At 46.6% G+C, this 18,140-nt stretch overlaps 1 protein-coding gene across 9 annotated transcripts in view; it reads left to right on the top strand.

Moving 5' to 3' along the window:
- Positions 1–741: 741 nt before the first annotated feature.
- The window catches only part of SYT17 (synaptotagmin 17), a 38,090-nt gene continuing 20,691 nt past the window's right edge, over positions 742–18,140 (top strand). For 2 of the 9 annotated variants that reach the window (XM_083711631.1, XM_083711630.1), the window contains exons 1-2: positions 7,630–8,155; positions 16,523–16,540. In XM_083711631.1, the coding sequence (XP_083567757.1) occupies positions 16,536–16,540 (5 nt within the window). In that variant the 5' untranslated portion in view covers positions 7,630–8,155; positions 16,523–16,535. Of the gene's footprint in view, positions 1,389–2,417; positions 2,633–7,629; positions 8,156–16,517; positions 16,541–18,140 lie in introns of those variants that run through there. The other 7 variants (XM_083711628.1, XM_083711633.1, XM_083711635.1 and 4 more) reach the window with 7 other exon arrangements.

Here is an 18,140-nt window from a genome sequence, read left to right as displayed (position 1 = left end):
GAATGCTAGATTCTTATTTCATATGGTTGTAAGAGTTGTATTTATCCTGAAATTAAGTCAGCCACCAGCCTAGCCCCCCTGCTAGACAGAAGACGCCATCCAAGCACTCTTGATATATATGGTTGTCAGGCATTTGTTTAGAAACTTTCAAATGAAGGAAATCTTTCAATATTGATGTGAAACTCAAGATCCTTGACATCTGTTGAACATAAAAATGTAAGATTAAACATTTGTTTTAGAAGGCAATAGGGCAAGGAGGGCAAGAGGTGAGCTGGTAATTAAGATTCCATGTAAGATATATTATTACTTATTTGTCATTTATATATAGCTCTTTGTCTCCCTTATAAGGGCAAGGAAGTGGGTGTATCTTTTGTGGGTGTATCTTTTGTGATTGGTTCTACCAAACAGCCAATAGGAATTTCAACCAGGCTGATTGGACAGAGGCAGCCACAGGAGGAGCAAAGGGGGCTGGATTAAGGGAATATAAGTGCTGGCCAGGATGGCAAGAGGCCAGGCCAGAGCTTGGTAACCATATACCACTGAGCCTCTCATTTATTTGTCTGACAAATAAATTATTATTTTAATTTCTCTATTGCTGCGTTGAATATTTCATTCCAGCTAAGCGTTAACCACAAGCAGGGTGCTACAATATCACAAATTCAATACTTAAATGAGTTGAGCTGGATCAAACTGTATGTAAATTTCACATTGGTTACCTCTCTGCATAGTTTTAACACCCCAATCGTTCTCAATCTGTTGTATCCATGACAGTTTGCCAGGGAGCCAAGATTTCCTGTTTGGTTGCCGAAACGTCCCTTCAAACTCCCTCTCCCTCTCTGCATTGACCCTCCCACGTGTTGCTATTTGGCAACTCTTCCATCTGCCAACAGACAGATGGAGTGCTTCTGTTTCCAGGAGATGCTTCCTCCTGATACATCCTTGGGGTTTTAAACCGAGTTCTCCTTAAAAAAAATAAAAATGTACGGAGAGAGAAGGGAATCCAAGTTTCCAAAAAAAACCCCACCGTACTTGGGGTGCCAATACAAGCTGGGGGAAATTTGCCACGTGCCAAGGAGAAGCAAGAAGAAATGGGTGTCTGTGGATTCATGCAGTGACTGGGGGCAAGGGGGAAGCCACCCCTCCAGGAGGAGAGAGCCTTGCATCCTGGAACAGCAGGCGACGGGGAAGAAGAGAGCGAACCCCAAAGTGAAATCCATTACGAGGACTGCAGGTGGCTGCCCAGTTCGTGAGAGAGTGAGGAGGGATGATTATCCTTACTGAACGAACAAATCATGTCTTTGTTGGCTGTTGAGGGCAGAGAGAGACACCAGGATCTGGATATGCCGGGGGCGAAAATGAAGCCTGAAGAAGATGGCAGATATATGCAGGTAGGTCTTGAGTAATATTGGGAAGAAAAGGATGTGTTCTGGGCAGGAAGCAGGCGCAGCATGGAGGTTAGCTGGTTGGGACCAAGTGGATGAGTTGCATATTCAACTAGGCCCTCCAGGCTGCTCTATATGGCCTTCAGATCTTTTGCCAGGCCACACCCCTCTCTAGCTCTGCCTTGCCTGGCTGGAAGATGCCCCAGAATGCTGATCATGCTTCCTGCTTGTCTGGATGGAGGCTAGAGGGAGCTGTGGGAGGGTTTGTTGAAACTAATCTGCTGTACAATGGTAAAATTTGCATTGTTCGGCCCACTTTTGCTTCTCACCGTGTCCACAAATGGCATGTGGCCCTCGGAAGGTTACCCACAAGGGAGTGTGGCCCTTGAGCTGGAAAAGGTTCCCTGGCCCTGACCTAAGAGAAACTGGTGACTCCATCTCACACTGGAAGAAAGAGATGAGGAATTAGCACTTTGGGGCTCATCCACCTGAGAAGGTAGCTCATCTAGGAGTAGGTACAACCCTCCAACATTTTCGTCCCTAAAATTGGGATGTCAGGAGGGGTGTGAATTCCAGTCTGGCACTCTGGTGGTTGTCAGCAGGGTCGCAGCAGAACACTAGACTGAAAAACGGGACATTCCGGGGTCCAAACAGAAGCTGGGATTGGCTTCTGCGATCCAGGATGTCCCGCTTAAAATGGGACACTTGCAGGGTATGCATACAAGAGGGAACTTAGGAAGAGGCTTCATTCAGAGTCAGACCATTGATCCATCTAGCTCAAGATGTCACCAGCCCTACCTGGAGATGCCAGAGATTTCACCTGGGGCCTTCTGCATGCAAACCAGATACCCCACCACTAAGCTACAGCCCTTCTCCTAACTGAAGGGCTGGCCAGCCCAAACAGAGAGGTAGCCTCAAACTTCCATGAGTTTCATTGTCTCTCAGACCTGGGACCCAGAGAGGCATCTCCCAATGGCTGTGCTCTTTACAGGAAGGCCTCTACTTTCCTCCACCCTGACATTGGGGGTGGGGTGGGGGCTGCAGCAGCCCTGGCGGGGCTGTTGAGCTGCTGTTGGCACTTGCCTCCTCGTGTGTGAGCAAAAAGACAAGGTGCGAGCATGCTCAGTTATACAGTATGCATTTGGCAAAGCCTGAACAGCATGGTTATTTCCTGCCTCCACATTCTTTTCTCCCTGCGTTTCTGGGACTGATAGATCTAAATGTCTTCTGTGTATGAGAGAGCTGGAATTGTGAGTACTTTCTCTTATCTGGGGTTGCATAGAGTTGTTTCCAGAAGGCAAAAGGGTAAGGGGTGTTGTGGCTGAGCTTTGCAGGGAGGGAGACAAGCTTCGGGACTCAGGGCAGTAGCTCAGTGCTGGAGCATCTGCCTTGCATGCAGAAGGTCTCAGGTTCAATCCTCAGCATTCCCAGGTAGGGCTGGGAGAGAAACCTCTCCCAGAAATCCTGGAGAGCCGCTGCCAGTCCGTGCAGACACTACTGAGCTAGATTAGACTAGCGTCTCAGTGTAAGGCAGCTTCAAAATGCTGTTGTTGTCGTCTGTCTTTGTATTGCCACTCTTGATTGTTAGTCATAATCCCCAAGCCGCCGGGCTCTTTTCTCCCTAAAAATATCTGCCTGGCAGAGGCAATATTTGTGTGGCTGAAGCTTGTGGTCTCCTGACTCAGATTAAACCCTTTTCCTGGGTTGGTGGAAAACACGGGTTTTGCTAGAGGCAGTCTCTGAAAACTACTGGCATTGATATCACACTGGCTTTGAATTCATAAGGTCCCGCATTCAACACCTGGCACATCCAGGTAGATCTGAAAAGGACTCTGGTCTAAAATGCTGGACAGCTGCTGCCAATCATTAGAGACAGTGCCAAGCTAGATGGACCAGCACTCTGACCTGGCACCGTGCCATCTCCAAAGGATTCCCACAGTCAGATTCTCAACAGCCTGTTTCCCTGAAGGAAGCCCTACCGAAATGCTTAGGACTTACTATTGAGTTAGATCTTACCATTGACTGAGCGTGCTTCTCTGGCCTAGCAAAGTCTCAGTGTCATAATAATTGGATCCCTTTAATAAATTTCCTGAGTTGTCGTTTGATGGCGTTGTCGCTGCTGTCTGTTGACATCCTATGCAAACAGCTTTGGAGAGCTGCTCAGATGGGGGCGGGGAGGACCGTGTAGAAATGTTTTAAGTAATTAAATACAGTGGTACCTTGGTTTAGAACCAACTGTTCCGGAGGTCTGTTTGTAAACCCAAACAGGTTGTAACCCAAGGTGGGCTTTCGCCAATGGGTCCTCCAAAAAAAATGTGTTCGTAATCCAAAAAAAGTTGCAAACCGGGACACGCACTTCCGAGTTTGATGTGTTTATAATCCAAAATGTATGCAAACCAAGGTACCACTGTAAATTACAGAAGCAATGAATATTGTTTTAATTAGACTGCACACACTTTTTATTGCTTTAAAGAATCTGGCTGCAGAAGTGGGCCAAGTCCCATGGCAGGGGAGGGGAGCCTGCAGCCCATGCGATATTACTGGACTCCAACACTCATCATCCCTGACCATTGGCTGTGCTGCCTATTATTGATGGAAGTTGGGAGTCCAGCAACATATGAAGGGCATTTGCCAACTGCAGGGCCATTCTGTCTAATCAGAAGTAAGTTCCACGGAGTTCAATGGGGCTTACTACTGGATAAGTGGGTGTAGGATTGCTCTGCCTATCATTATTTCAGTTTATAAATTAGTTTTTTTATTAAGGATTTTCTTGTGTTACAAAACAAACAAACAAGGAAAAGTACATATAGCTTCCCCATATTCAATTCATTGAGTCTTTTTCATGGCTCATTTACATTCGGTATCATAGAATTGTAGAGTTGGAAGGGACCATAGGGGTCATCTAGTCCAACCCCCTGAAATGCAGGAATCTTTTGCCCAAGGTGGGGCTCGAACTCACGACCCTGAGATTAAAAGTCTCATGCTCTACTAACTGAGCTATCCCATATAGTTATGACACTGTTGTCATAGACAAGTTGAAATAGTTAAAGGGTAGTAAAAGAGTGATAAGGGAGGCCTAGACCTATAGCACCTCTCTGTGTCCCATCTGCTTTGCTCCAGAGCAGTGGATCTCAAAGTGGGTAGGTCTGCCCCCTGGGGGTGATGGGATTATCTGGGGGTGCTAAAAGGCAAGGGAGAGGCAGGGGAGATGTAAATGTCTCTCATACTTTGAAAAGCTGGTATCTCTGTGTCAAGTTCATCAGTTCTGTTGAATTAAACTTAATAGTTTTAACTAGATGTTGAATGAATGTGCAATTACCGTATTTTCCCATGTATAAGACACCCCCATGTATAAGACGCCCCCTATTTTGGGGGACTCGATTTAAGAAAATGGGGAGAGATGGACCAGAGTATAAGACACCCCCTAATTTTTTTTCCACCCGCGACGGCCGGGGACGACCCTCGGGCGAGGGACGCCTCCGCCGGCCGCCCGGGGCCCGCACTCACGGGACACCCCCTAATTTTTGACATTATTTTTTAGGGAAAAAACCTAGTCTTATACATGGGAAAATACGGTAATTGTTGCAGTTTTGAATTTTATTGTGTGATTACCTTCCTTAGTGGGCCATGCAAACCATTATTCTGAATATATATATTTTAATAGGTTAGGGGGCACTGGGGATGTACCAAGGGGGTAGTGGTTGAAAAAAGCTTGGGAACCTCTGCTCTAAAGTACTGGTGGGGAGCCTCAGACCTGGGGCATCAGTCCACAGGGAATGGTAGTTGCCCCCGCCAGCCCCGATAAACCCCAGTAAACTCCAGATTCTCAGCTTTCATTTTAAAAACAGAGCAAGTTTCTAGCATTCGTGGAACCTGAGATATGAGGCAAAAATGTACAGGCACTATTCTTCTTATGTTTTTGTGAGAAAGTTGCTTGCTCCCAACCCTGGAGCAAAAATTTCTGACTTCCATGGCCTGGGGCCCCAAATACAGCCCCTAAGGCCTCTCTCTATCTGGCCCTCAAAATTCTCCCCAAGCCACATCCCCTTACTTGCCCCACTTTGCACCCCAAGTGGGTCCCCCCCCCCGGCTGAAATGTCTTCTTCAACTCCAATAATGCATCAATCTTGCTTGTCTGGATGGAGGATAGAGAGGGGTGTGGTGTGGTGGTTATGTGTTTAGAAACTAGCTCAGGGGTCAGCAAACTTTTTCAGCAGGGGGCCGGTCCACTGTCCCTCAGATCTTGTGGGGGCCGGACTATTTTTTGGGGGGGAATGAACAAATTCCTATGCCCCACAAATAACCCAGAGATGCATTTTAAATAAAAGGACACATTGTACTAATGTAAAAAAACACTGGTTCCCGGACTGTCTGTGGGCCGGATTTAGAAGGTGATTGGGCCAGATCCAGCCCAATTTACTGTTTGATTGTACTGACACCTGTAAAAAAAACCCCACCCAGGTATTTAAAAATATTCGAAAGGTTATTAAAATCAACAGTAGTTAAACAGAGATAGAACATATGCAATGTCTATATGTCTACATAGGCTTGCTTAAACAAAAAAATGTTTTAAGCAGGTGCTGAAAACATATTGGTAGCAGTGTCTAAGCAAGAATGTTTTTAGCAAGCACTGTAAAGAGGACTGTGGTGGCAATGTCAATAGGCAGGGAGTTCCAAAGGTTAGGAGCTGCCACACTGAAAATATGATTTCTGACAAGTGTGGAATGAGTACAGTGGTACCTCGGGTTACATACGCTTCAGGTTACATATGCTTCAGGTTACAGACTCCGCTAACCCAGAAATAGTACCTTGTGTTAAGAACTTTGCTTCAGGATGAGAACAGAAATCGCAGGGTGGCGGCACAGCAGCAGCAGCAGCGGGAGGCCCCATTAGCTAAAGTGGTACCTGTTGTAAATAAAAAGATGCCCTTTTCCCTTATGGGGTATCCAAGAGCCCATATAGAGTCCTTACATAGGTTCCCTATTGGTAGGAGAAAATAACAGAGGCCAACCAGAGAATATTGAGAAGCAAAGCAGCTAGTAAGCTTGATCTTTATTGATCTGTTGCAACAGGGTGCTCCCCTCACACGCAGGAGAGGAAGAGGACCCAGAACAATGGCCTGCAAGGCCTTATAAAGACTATTGAAATTGCCACCATGTAGATCAAGACCAACCCCAGAAACATTATGCATACATCACAGAAGGGGTGTAACCTAAGACCACCCCTCAGATACATCCCACCTACATCACAGAAATTTAAATGTTGTTTTTCTCTTGTCCTTGTTTATCTCCTGTCTGGCAGGTTACTTGATTGGATTTCCTGGGGAGCCTGGCCATTCTTTTGTAGTGGTAAAATACTTATTTCCTGAGCCAGGTCACAGGCTCACACCTTGTATCTTAAATGTGTCCTTAAGACAGGATTTGTGAGGAAAGAGACAATGGGGAGACTTTTCCATTTTGACCATGCAGAGAAACATTTGCTCAGTTTAGGAATCAAAATGGTTCCAGGTTGGCTTTCCTGTGCTGATCTATGTACGTGTAGTTATGAACATTGCCATATATCTAAGACCATAAAATTCCTATCACATACCTCAGGTTAAGAACAGTTTCAGGTTAAGAACGGACCTCCGGAATAAATTAAGTACGTAACCAGAGGTACCACTGTATTATGTTCCACAGATTAAAATGGTCGAGCGGTCATACTGTATATGGGGTAAGATGCTCACATAAGTCTTACTGATCCCCAGCTTTATATACTAATAGTAACACATACTGAATATCACTCCAAAATAGCAATGCTCTGGATACACCTTTCTTCACTGCTGTACCCCACCTTCAGCAACAGCTGGGTGCAGAACAAGATTTAATGAACTCAAGTTATAGCGGAGGATATTTTGGTTAAACATTACGAGGAATCTCTTATGCACTAGCACCTTTAAATAATGAAATCCATTTCTTGGTGGGCTCAACGATGCTTCAGATTGAATTCTGGGATTTAAAATATTTTTATTCCCTATATTATGTCTTTTTTTTAAAAAGCAAAAAAAACTTCCATATACCAGCCTATAGCAACCTGGTGAGATGTCTTGGTCTGGAGAAGGCCCTATAGAAATGACTGGGTCACACCCGGTGTTTCAGTTCAGCGCCTGCTGCTCCAGCCGCGCGTGCGGTTCTCTCGCTCCCCCTAGCGGCGAGTGCAATACATATATTATATACAGTATTAAAATTCACCATCCTTGCAGAGAATTCCTCTTTCGGCTGCTCTCCTCCGCTGCTTAACGCTGCACGTGTTGCACGCTGCAGGCAAGGGAGAGAAGCCACCCACTCTCTTCGTTTGCCCTTCCCCGGTTCTCGCCTGTAAAGGTCATTCCCCCCCCCCCCTTGGCTGGAGAGGTCGGGGGATCAAGAGGTTCCCCCCCCCGGGAGGGGTGTGGCAGAAGGCTGGGAGGCAGATTGCTGACCATGCCTAGAAGGTGGCTTGTTAAAGGAGAAAGATATAAAAGAAATCTGAATTAAAGCATCCGGCGAAGGAGGTACAGAGTGACCACCCGTTCTTCCAGCCAGCCCCCTGGGAATCCAGCTCATGCAACCCTCAGTTAAGCCAATGCAAAAGGAGCAAAAGCAACGAGTTGGTGTTGGGAGCCGGCATGGTCAATCAAACAGTCCTCATTGAGCAAGCCAGGCACGTCTGTGTTCTATTGTTGAGGGCAGACGCCATGCACAGCCTGTGCAGGGACTAATGTGAGAGACCCGAGGAAGATGGCGTATATACAGGTAGGTCTGAGCAGCACCAGTGGGGAGAGAGAGAGATTATTGGGGGTGGCGGTGGCTGCAGACTCCGAGGTTGCGGTGTGGGGAGAGGCAGGGGGAGGGCAGCCTTTGCTTGCACGGAACAGAACTAAAACAATGGCAAAAATCTTAATACAAAAAGAGCTGTCGAGGTTTTCTCCTTAGTTGCTACCTGGCAAAAGGGAGGATCCCCCTTTACTCTGAAACTTGAGCGACTCGAGTTGTGAGTTTTCGAGTTGCTGACTTTGCTGGAAGAAATTGCAACCTGTAGCATACATTTCTTTTTAAAGTAGCTGGCTGTAATTTTATTCTGCCTTGCCCTCCCTTCCTCCTTTCAATTTTATTGACTAGCAGTCGTCAGAGTAGGAAAATAAAAGCCGTTGTTTTTGCTGGCGGTTGGGAGAAGCACTTGGAGGTTAATGGAAGAGCTCCATGGGGGGAAAACAAGGGTGTTTTTTTATGAGGGAGGTGGGAAATGAATCCCTGAGATGCTGCACAAAGTTAATGGAATAATTGCGTGCAAAAATGGGGTTTGGTGAGAAATAGGTCTCTCAAATCATGCTGAAACTGTGTGTGAGAGAGACAGACATTTATATATATGTATTGTGCATGACTTTAAAATGTGTACATGGCTGCTACCCCGTGGGTCTTTAAATATGTGTGCATATAAATAATGACATGTGGATAGGTGGTTTTTGTAAAAATACTTGCTACGTGTGTATTAGTGATTCTGGGTGCTCCATGAGGCTTCCCTCCTCTCCTCCCAGAGATGTGGTTGTGTGACGACTTGCATGTATGCTGTGGAAACCTGCAACGGAAGGAGAGGGTGTGTGAGAGAAATGTAAATAGAACAGAATTTGCACTCGGGGCTCTGGAGTAAAGCAGGTGAATCCTATTTGTGTGTGAAAACTCCTTTTGGATTTCACTTTGCTGTGACAGTCCAGAATTTTTGACCTCAGGCCATAGGCGCCAATTCCCTGGGGCCCTGGGTGCCTGAGCACCCACAAAATTCTCCATGAAGGAGCCGGGTAGCCGCAAATTTGGGTGCCAGGGCTATGCACGCTGCATGGCACCCATGGCCCCAGGCACCCACGGCCACGGGGCCAAACTGGTACTCCTGCTGCAGGCTATGTGATGGCAACACTGTGTTCCCCTCCTTTTAAGGGACGCTTAAGGTTACCGTTAAACAAGACAGTAATAAAAAGGTGGTCTGTCCTCCCTTGAAAGCTTTTAAGCAGAGGTTGGATGTCCATCTGTCAAACTCATTGCTGGGTTGCATGGATGAGGTTGCTGGATTCTGCAGCAGAAAGGTGGTAAAAACACTATCAAGCAGGAGCTGTCTGCAATGAGGGCAAAGGGTCCTCAGACGTTTCAAGAAAGAAATCCCCAATTCTTCTGACTGATTTTATTGTGAGCATTCAATTCACTAAGGAAAGCATTTATTAATTAGCTAGCCCTTCTTCCAAGGCAGACTTCGGTCTTTCAGATTTCAGCGGTGTCCTATGCGAGGCCAAAATTCGGTGGTGCCCCACCTCTCGTCTTCCATCCTGCTCAATTCACTGTGTCATAGTTGTGGTGCTCTGCGGCGCCCCCTAGGCTCGGTTCCCCTTGTGGTGGAACCGGTCATGTGGACCAAATCCATCTCTGAACCTGCCTTATACCAATGCGATATGTCAGGTGTGGGGAATGTTTAGCCCCCCTTCCAGCTGTTGCTGAACCTGCACCATCCCTGACCATTGGTCATGCTTGCTGGGGCTGATGAGAGCTGTAGTTCAGCAGCATCTGGAGGGTCAAAAGTTCCTCGCTCTGGATCTCAGTATCAGCTACACTAACTGGCAGAGGCTCTCCTGGGTTTCAGACAAGGATAATGCCCAGTCTTACATGACTATGCCGGGTCATGAACCTGTGATGTTATGCATGCAAAGCAGATGCGCTCCCACTGAGCTGTTATTATAATTATTTATTAAATTTGTTTGCTGCCCTTCTTTTGACAATCCCAGGGCAGTTCATAACAACAAAAATACAGAATGAGAACATGAAATAAAAAAAAAACCCCAAACCAACCAATAACTCCTCTCCCTCCAACTCATTTGAAAGGCCATAGAATGTTTAACCTGCCAATGGCCTAGTTATAGAGAAATGTATGTGCCTGACACCTAAAGATAGGTAGTGAAGGCGCCAGAGAGAAATTCATTTCAATTTACATATAAAGGTCAGTCTATCAAAGTGACACTTTCCAAAACAATATGCAAACCGAAACACAGGTATCCTTCAGAATTTGCACTTATCCACATTTTGCAATGCACTTTCCTCACCAAGCCGTGTTTCCAGAAATGGATTTATTTGGGGGAATGTGAAGATAAAAATGAATATATATATACTGGTAAAAATGACATAAAAGAATGCATTATCTTGGAAAAGTGCTTGCAGAAATGTGTGCACGAGTCAGAACTGCATATAAAGATGTGTTTATTGGGAGAAATTTGCACCTAAACTGCTGGTGGGTTTTCACGAGGACTTCTTTTCCCAAGTGTAAATTTTTGCAAAATGTGAAGAGCTGAATTTAAGATTGGGGAAAAGAATGAGAAATTGGGAGAGCCAAAATTGGCAGGTCTTTCCATCCCTTTGGATCACACGATGCACACTGGTGATATAAGTCACCTTGAGTTGGTACAAGGGACTCAAGGGACTCTTGAGTTCAGGTTCTGCTTATGGGGTTCCCAGTAGCATCTGGTTGGCAACTGTGATGGACTAGGTGGGCCTCTGGCTTGATCCAGCAGGGCTGTTCTGTTCTTCTTATGGTTTATTTGCCTTCTCTGTGGTAGCTAAGCTTGGCAGCAGACTGCTCCTCTCTGAAAACGCCAGGCCTGACTTGCTCAAACTTCAGATCAACCTTTTCAGACTTGCTAAACACCAGGCCACACTGTGGCTTTTCATTGAGCCAGCATTCAATCCCTACAACAGGGACAGGAAACCTGTGGCCCTCCAGGTGTTGCTGGACTCCAGCTCCCACAATCCCTGACCACTGCCTGGGGCTGATGGAAATTGGAGTCCCATAGGATGCTGCCTTATGCTGAGGCAGACTCTTGGTCCACCCAGCTCAGTAATGCCTACACAGACTAGCAGCAGCTCTCCAGTATTTCAGGTTGGGTCATCTGTCAGCCCATCCTCTGAAGATGCCAGGGATTGAACCTTGGACCTTCTGCATACAAAGCAGGTGTTCTGTCGCTGAGCTATGACCCTTCATCAGCAACATCTGAAGGAGCACAGGGTCCCCTTTCCTTCCCTAGAAGATTTCTTTAGGTGACGCTATCGGTATGCAAGGTGCTTTATGGAGTACCGGAGGTGCAGTTCTCTGTCCCAAGGAGATTGCAAGCTGAAATTCAGCAGAGGAAACAGCAACAGGTGAAGGGGAGGCTGTGGCAAAGCAGAAGGCAATATGCAGATGTATCGTTTTGCATGTGTTTTATTTCTTTATTTTAACAACTCCTATACTGCTTAACAGGGACGCAGGTGGCGCTGTGGGTTAAAGCCTCAGTGCCTAGGACTTGCCGATCGAAAGGTCGGCGGTTCGAATCCCTGCGGCGGGGTGCGCTCCCGCTGCTCGGTCCCAGCGCCTGCCAACCTAGCAGTTCGAAAGCACCTCCGGGTGCAAGTAGATAAATAGGGACCGCTTACCAGCGGGAAGGTAAACGGCGTTTCCGTGTGCGGCTCTGGCTCGCCAGATGCAGCTTTGTCACGCTGGCCACGTGACCCGGAAGTGTCTCCGGACAGCGCTGGCCCCTGGCCTCTTGAGTGAGATGGGCGCACAACCCCAGAGTCTGTCAAGACTGGCCCGTACGGGCAGGGGTACCTTTACCTTTACCTTATACTGCTTAACACCTCAGTCTCTTTAAGCGATGTAAAGTGAGGTGGAAAACAGTACAGTGAAGATGAAATCAGTTAAAATTAACTATAAAACTATAAGAAAGATTTCTTAAAATGCTTAGTGGGATAGCTCAGTTAGTAGAGCATGAGACTCTTAATCTCAGGGTTGTGATTTCGAGTCCCACCTTGGGTGAAAGATTCCTGCATTGCAGGGGTTTGGACCAGATGGTCCTCGTGGTCCGTTCCAACTCTACAATTCTATTTCTGTGCTTCTATGAAATGGTAAATAAAGGAAAGCCAACAGGGAGGGGCCCTGTCAAATCTTAACCTTGGAAGGAGTTTGTAGGAAAAGGGAAAGTTGCCTTATACTGAATCAGGCTACTGGTCCATCTAGCTCAATACTGTCTACACTGACTGGCAGCAGCTCTGCAGGATTTATGACAGGGGACGTTCCCAGCACTACCTGGAGAAGCCTGGGATTGAACCTGGGACCCTCTGCTTGCAAGGCATATCCTCTACCACTGAGCTATGGCCCTCCCCACAGACAGTTTAGGCTTAATTATAGGATTAGATGTTTCAGGCACAGGGGGAACCAACATGATGCTTGTCTGGTGTTGTTGGACTCCCAGTGCCCACGAGCCCCAGCCTGCATGGCCAGTGGCTAGGGATTTTGGGAAGTGTAGTCCAACAACACTTGACACCATAATGGATACCTACCCAGGGTGGCGTAGAAACTAGCAGATTGTGCCAAAGATGATTTTGGGTGTGAAGGTTCATGTGCATGCAGTTAAAACAAAGCAGTCCTGAGCATGTGCAGAAAATTCCGAACCACAACCATTTCTGACATCTTTGGAATATGTTCTTTTCCTTGCAAATGGTGCAGGGAAGGTAGACCGCGGCATAGAAACATAGAAGCCTGCCTTATGCCACACTGTTGGCTCACCTATCTCAGTGTTTCCTACCCGGACTGGCAGCAACTCTGCAAGGTTTTAGACAGCTCTTCCTGGACTGGAATGGAACCTGGGTCCAAAGCAGATACTCTTAATACCGAACTGCGGACTTTCCCCAAGGCTCCTCTCTCCCCCCACCCAATTAACTGTTGTACATCTGAGGCTATATATTTATTCTGTGACATTTACAGCCTACTCTGAATGCCCTAAACCCACACTAGTTTCAATAGATGAATCACTGATGCCACCCCAAGGGGATACTGAATCTGTCCTTTAGATGCAGAGGCAGCGTGGTACTGAATGCCATCAGATGGATAGCAACAAGCGGGAGAGGGGGGCTGCCTTCTCACCTCCTCCTTGGGCCCCTGTGAAGCACTGAAGCATAGGGAGCTGTTTTACATTAAGCCAGGCTGTTTGTCTATCCAGCTCGATATTGTCTACGCTGACTGGCAGTAGCTCTCCATGGGAGTCTCTGCTAGTGCTACCTGGTAACGCCAGGGATTGAGCGTGTGGATCATCTGCATGGAAAACAGTCGCTGTGCCACAGTAGACTAGATCAGGGCTGGGGAACCTCGGGCCAAGGCAGTGAGTGTGGCCCCCTAGACCTCCCTGTCCGGCCCTCAGAGATCTCCGCTGGCCACATCCTTTCCTGCTTTGCACCCATTGTGTTTTTGCTTGGTTGGGATGTGCCATTGAACTCTGATGGATGGGCGATGGGGAGGTGTGTCTGTAAACTGACCTACCTTACAAAGGTATAATTTACACTGGTTATTCCTCCCTTCTGTAACTGGAGATAAGCCTAGGATTTAACTGTGGGGACATTTTGGGTGCATATATGTACCACAAAATTTATTATTTATTAATTGCCCACATATTTATTTGTTGCATGTTTATCCAAGGATCCTAGAGGGGAGTGGCATGCAGGCAGTTTCCCCCTGTATTCTCACAACAACCCCATGAAGTGGGTGAGGCCAGGGCAATGCGACCAGCCCAGCAGTGGGTTTGATAGCTGAGCAGAGATTTGAAGCCAATACTTCCTGCTTCTGTTTCAGTGCTCTAACCTCTATGCTAGAATGGCCCAGTGTTGTTATTGGGGCTGCTGTGTGTCACCCGCAGAGCTTCCAAAGTGCTTCATGATGGATTTGGCTTTCCTGACATGCTCAAGAACGTGTTAAGTGCTCAAAGAAGTAAGAAGTCTTTGGAGATGTAGTCTGGTTTTCTTTTATGGGACTTGATGGAGCTGCTGCATTTGAACTTCCATTATATAGGGTACTTAATGATCTAGAATGGAACATTGTTGCGCGGGACTTGATGGAGCAGTGTGCCATGTTCTGGTTTGATGCCAGAAGGCATGGGGAAAGCAGCAGACAGGACTGGTCAAAGGTGGCTGGACCATGGACAGCTCCAACCGAGCAACGTGTTCGACAAAGGCTGGGAGCAGACAAAGGGCTTTTGTCCTTCTGCCTCCAGACTAGGTTCTCCAGGCAACACCCATTTGAGAGAACTTCTGAATGCCAGTTACTGGGAATAATAAGTAAGGCAAGGACTGTTGCGCTCAGTTTCTGTTTGCAGGCTTCCTGTACAGGCAGTGTTAGAAACTTGGATATATAAGCTGGGTGCCAAATGTTGCAGAGGAGCCCACCTGAGAGGCACTGGTGAGTTCTGGTGAGCTCTGGCTGAAAAAATCCCTGGTTTCCCCCCACCAGATGTAAGAAAATATGCAGGGCCTCAGTTTTGCACACCCAGCACAATGAGGTTGGTGAAGCTGGGGGCAAGACCAGCAGGAGCTCAAAGCTACACACCTAGTGAAATAAGGTTGTGAAGCCTTGAGGTGGTAGATTGGTTTGTACCGTTTCAGATTTCCACAGGTACCAGAGGAGAGAGGCTGTAGCTCAGTGGTAGAGCAGCAAGTCTCCAGGCCAATTCCTGGCAACTCCAGGAAGCCCTGGGAAAGATCCCTGGGTGAAATTTTGGAGAGCTGCTGCCAACCAGTGTAGGCAATGCTAATCTAGAGAGACCAGTGGTCTCATTTTGGTATAAGGCAGCTTCCTGGAAATGCAGAGGATTGATCCTCGAACCTTCTGAATGGAAAGCATGAGCTTCACCACTGTTCCAAGTAAGTTAAGGCAGAGCAATTGTTGGATAATATCCAGGGACTCCTGGGGGAGACAAGCAAGAGAAAGAAATGCAGCACAAACCATGGTTTCTAGCTACATTTTGCGATCAAACCATGGTTTGGTTGGTGTGGTGAGATTCCTGAGTAAAGACACTGTTATACTGCTGTATGTTTTTTTCAATGTTTGCTCCGTAGTAGACCTTCTGCTGCTCTTCTGGGATCGATAGGAGTTTTCAGTGCATGGCTGAAATTGCCTTTCCATCAAGAATTAAATTTTCAGTAAGCAGTCTCTGTGCAGGTTGAGCAAAATTCAGCAGAACCATCCATGGATCAAATTTTATCGCATCATGAGTCATGCATCAAATTACTTGCAATACTTTTTTTTTATTGAAAAAACCCCACAATGCCAGCATTCATCCAAAATTAAGAAGACATGCTTGGGTGTATGATATTGCCAGCTGCGCTCATCAGGATCTGATCAGGTGATGGGTTTGGACACACCCACAGTTAGGCCACAAAAACGTGTGTGCATGCAAAATGTTTCTGTGCATCGGCCATAAATTTGTCTGATGTACGTGGATTAGATGCACGGACGATGCAATTAGAGGCATGGCCCATTTTCTGTGCTGAGGTAACATCATTTCTGCTTCTCATTCCATCCCTTTGCTCTTATCGAGGCAGAGGTTGCTGAACAAGTATCCTGTCTAAACATCAGGAAATAAAATCACTGCAAATGAAAATCAACCAAACAGCGCACATTCTGCATTCTCAAATAACATGACTGGTGTTCTGGCATTAAATAACAAATAGGCATTCAATAATTAGGTATTTGAATAGCACGATTGGCAACCTGATTCCAGCCGTGAGAACCCGTATGTGGTGCAGTGCCTAAAGATCAGAGATGGGGAGCTTGACAGCCTCCTAATGTATCTGGAACTCCAACACCCATCAGTCCCGCTCAACACGGTCCATAGTTGGGTATGAAGGGAGTTGCATACCCGAGGGCACCAGTTTGGAGAAAGCCTGCATTGAACAAGTACAAAGCAGGTAAGGACTTTAGCCTTAGAACCCAGGAGAACAAAGCCTTAAGCACATTCACTTTGTGGGGGCCTGGCCAAAGCCAGGGCTGACTACCCAGGGGGAAATTGGGGATCAGGTGAGCTCTTTCAGAAGGAAACAGAAATAGCAGCTTGGTAGGGAAAGTGCACAGAATAAATTGATTTCCCCCGGAGATCCTTTTCAACTTCAGTAAAATATGTAGGACAATAAGAGCTGAAAATAGTATCATTTTTCTAGAAATCAAAGCCATGGCACCAAGCAGGGAGGGCAGTATTTGGGGATCATTAGAGCTTTGCTAAACTGGTCTTGTCTGTTTCATTTTCTTCCCCCTTGCTTCATCATGGATATCTAAAAGGACAGTTGGAACCAATAAATGAGGTGAGTTAATCTGGTGACTCATTCTGCCTTCCCTTGCCTCTCCCCAGGCAGAGGGAGACGGTTGTGCTTTTTCATCTGCTCGTTTGCTTTGTCTGTCTTTGGTTTCTGGCTTGCACAATCTCTTCCTTGGCAAAGTGCATCTTGATTTCTGTAGGGCACATTCCTTTTCCGTAGTTTCCTTTTCTAGTGCAAAATGCCAATTGCCTTTGCTGATCATCTGGCAGGCTGATTTCTGCCACTTTGGGTGCAGATGTTCCATGCAGTATCTGGTGCTAGATTCCAAATCTGGATTGCATGGGAATCTTCACTTTAAAAAGCACAGTTATAGCCCTCATACTTTTAAAGTTAATTGTCACATGTTTCAGTGTGCTTGTGATGTCTTTTGTGCACATAAACACCTCTATTCACTCTATAATTTGTTGACTAGAAACCTTTCCATAAATAGAGCATAAATATTTATTTTATTTAGAACATTTGAACCCCACTCTTCAGCCAAAAAGTCTTCCAGAGTGGCTTACATACAGTCAATTAAAACAGCCCCTGTCCTCAGGTTTACAGCCTAAAAACAACAACAACAACACAAGGAAAGGGGGCAGGGAAGGAAGAGGGAAAAAATCAATCTCAGGCACTGTACCTGTTCTTAAATAGTTGTTCACATAATGACCAGCTAGTCCAGTTTGGCGTAGGAGAGTCCTGATGGTGCTGGTCTGTCACAGCAGAGCTGATGGAGTGAGCCTTGTTTCCCAGCTCTCCCATTGAAGCAGCCTGCTCCCAGGTGACAACTGAGGGAGAGAAGGTTTGATGGAGTTTGTATGTTAGCTTCCTATCTGTCTGGCCCTTTCTGTCTGAAGAGCATTCATTCCTCCATAATAGCAGAGAATGGGACACTCCCATGGATATTTGCTTCTCCTGCGTGGCTTATAGGAGGGATGGGGAAGTTTGTGCCCTCCAGATGTTGTTGGACTCCAACTCCCATCAGCCCCAGCCAAGTTGCATGCAGTTATGTTTAACTGCAGTTGCCAGCAATTGAACCAGGTCCCTTCTGTGCGCAAACCATCTACTCCACTTTGCAGGACCTCATCGTCTGTATCAGCGTTGAGGAGCCCATGGCCTTTAGATGTTGTTGGACTCTTTCTCTCATCAGCACCAGCCAGCATGGCCCAATGGTCAGGAATGATGGGAGACCAGCAAAGTCTGAAAGACTGCAGGTTCTTCATCCCTGGCTTGCAGCTCTGTTCCTCTAAAAGTGTGTGCCTCCTTGCCACTTGCCCATACTTGTTCTGTTTCTCCAAATTGATTCCCCCAGATATAGGCGGGGAGAGGGCTGATGTACTCAGGTCCTGCTTGAGGGCTTCCAATGGTGACATCTGGCTGGCCACTGTGAGATCAGGATGCTGGACTAGATGGGCCATTGGCCTGATCCAGCAAACTCTTCGTAGGTTCTTATGATTAATTGTAAAACAAAACACAACAACCCCCAAATTCATTCTGTTGAGTTCAGAGTAAAGCATCTTATGTGTCTTATACTGATTTGATTAGTTCATTTCTGCATTGCAGGGAATTGGACTAGATGGTCTCTTCAAATATTATGATTAAATGA

This window comes from Podarcis gaigeae, assembly GCF_964106915.1.
Source record: "Podarcis gaigeae genome assembly, chromosome: 14".
Lineage (NCBI taxonomy): Eukaryota > Metazoa > Chordata > Lepidosauria > Squamata > Lacertidae > Podarcis > Podarcis gaigeae.
Note: the sequence above shows the minus strand (reverse complement) of the source record. Positions and strands in the feature narration are given on the sequence as shown.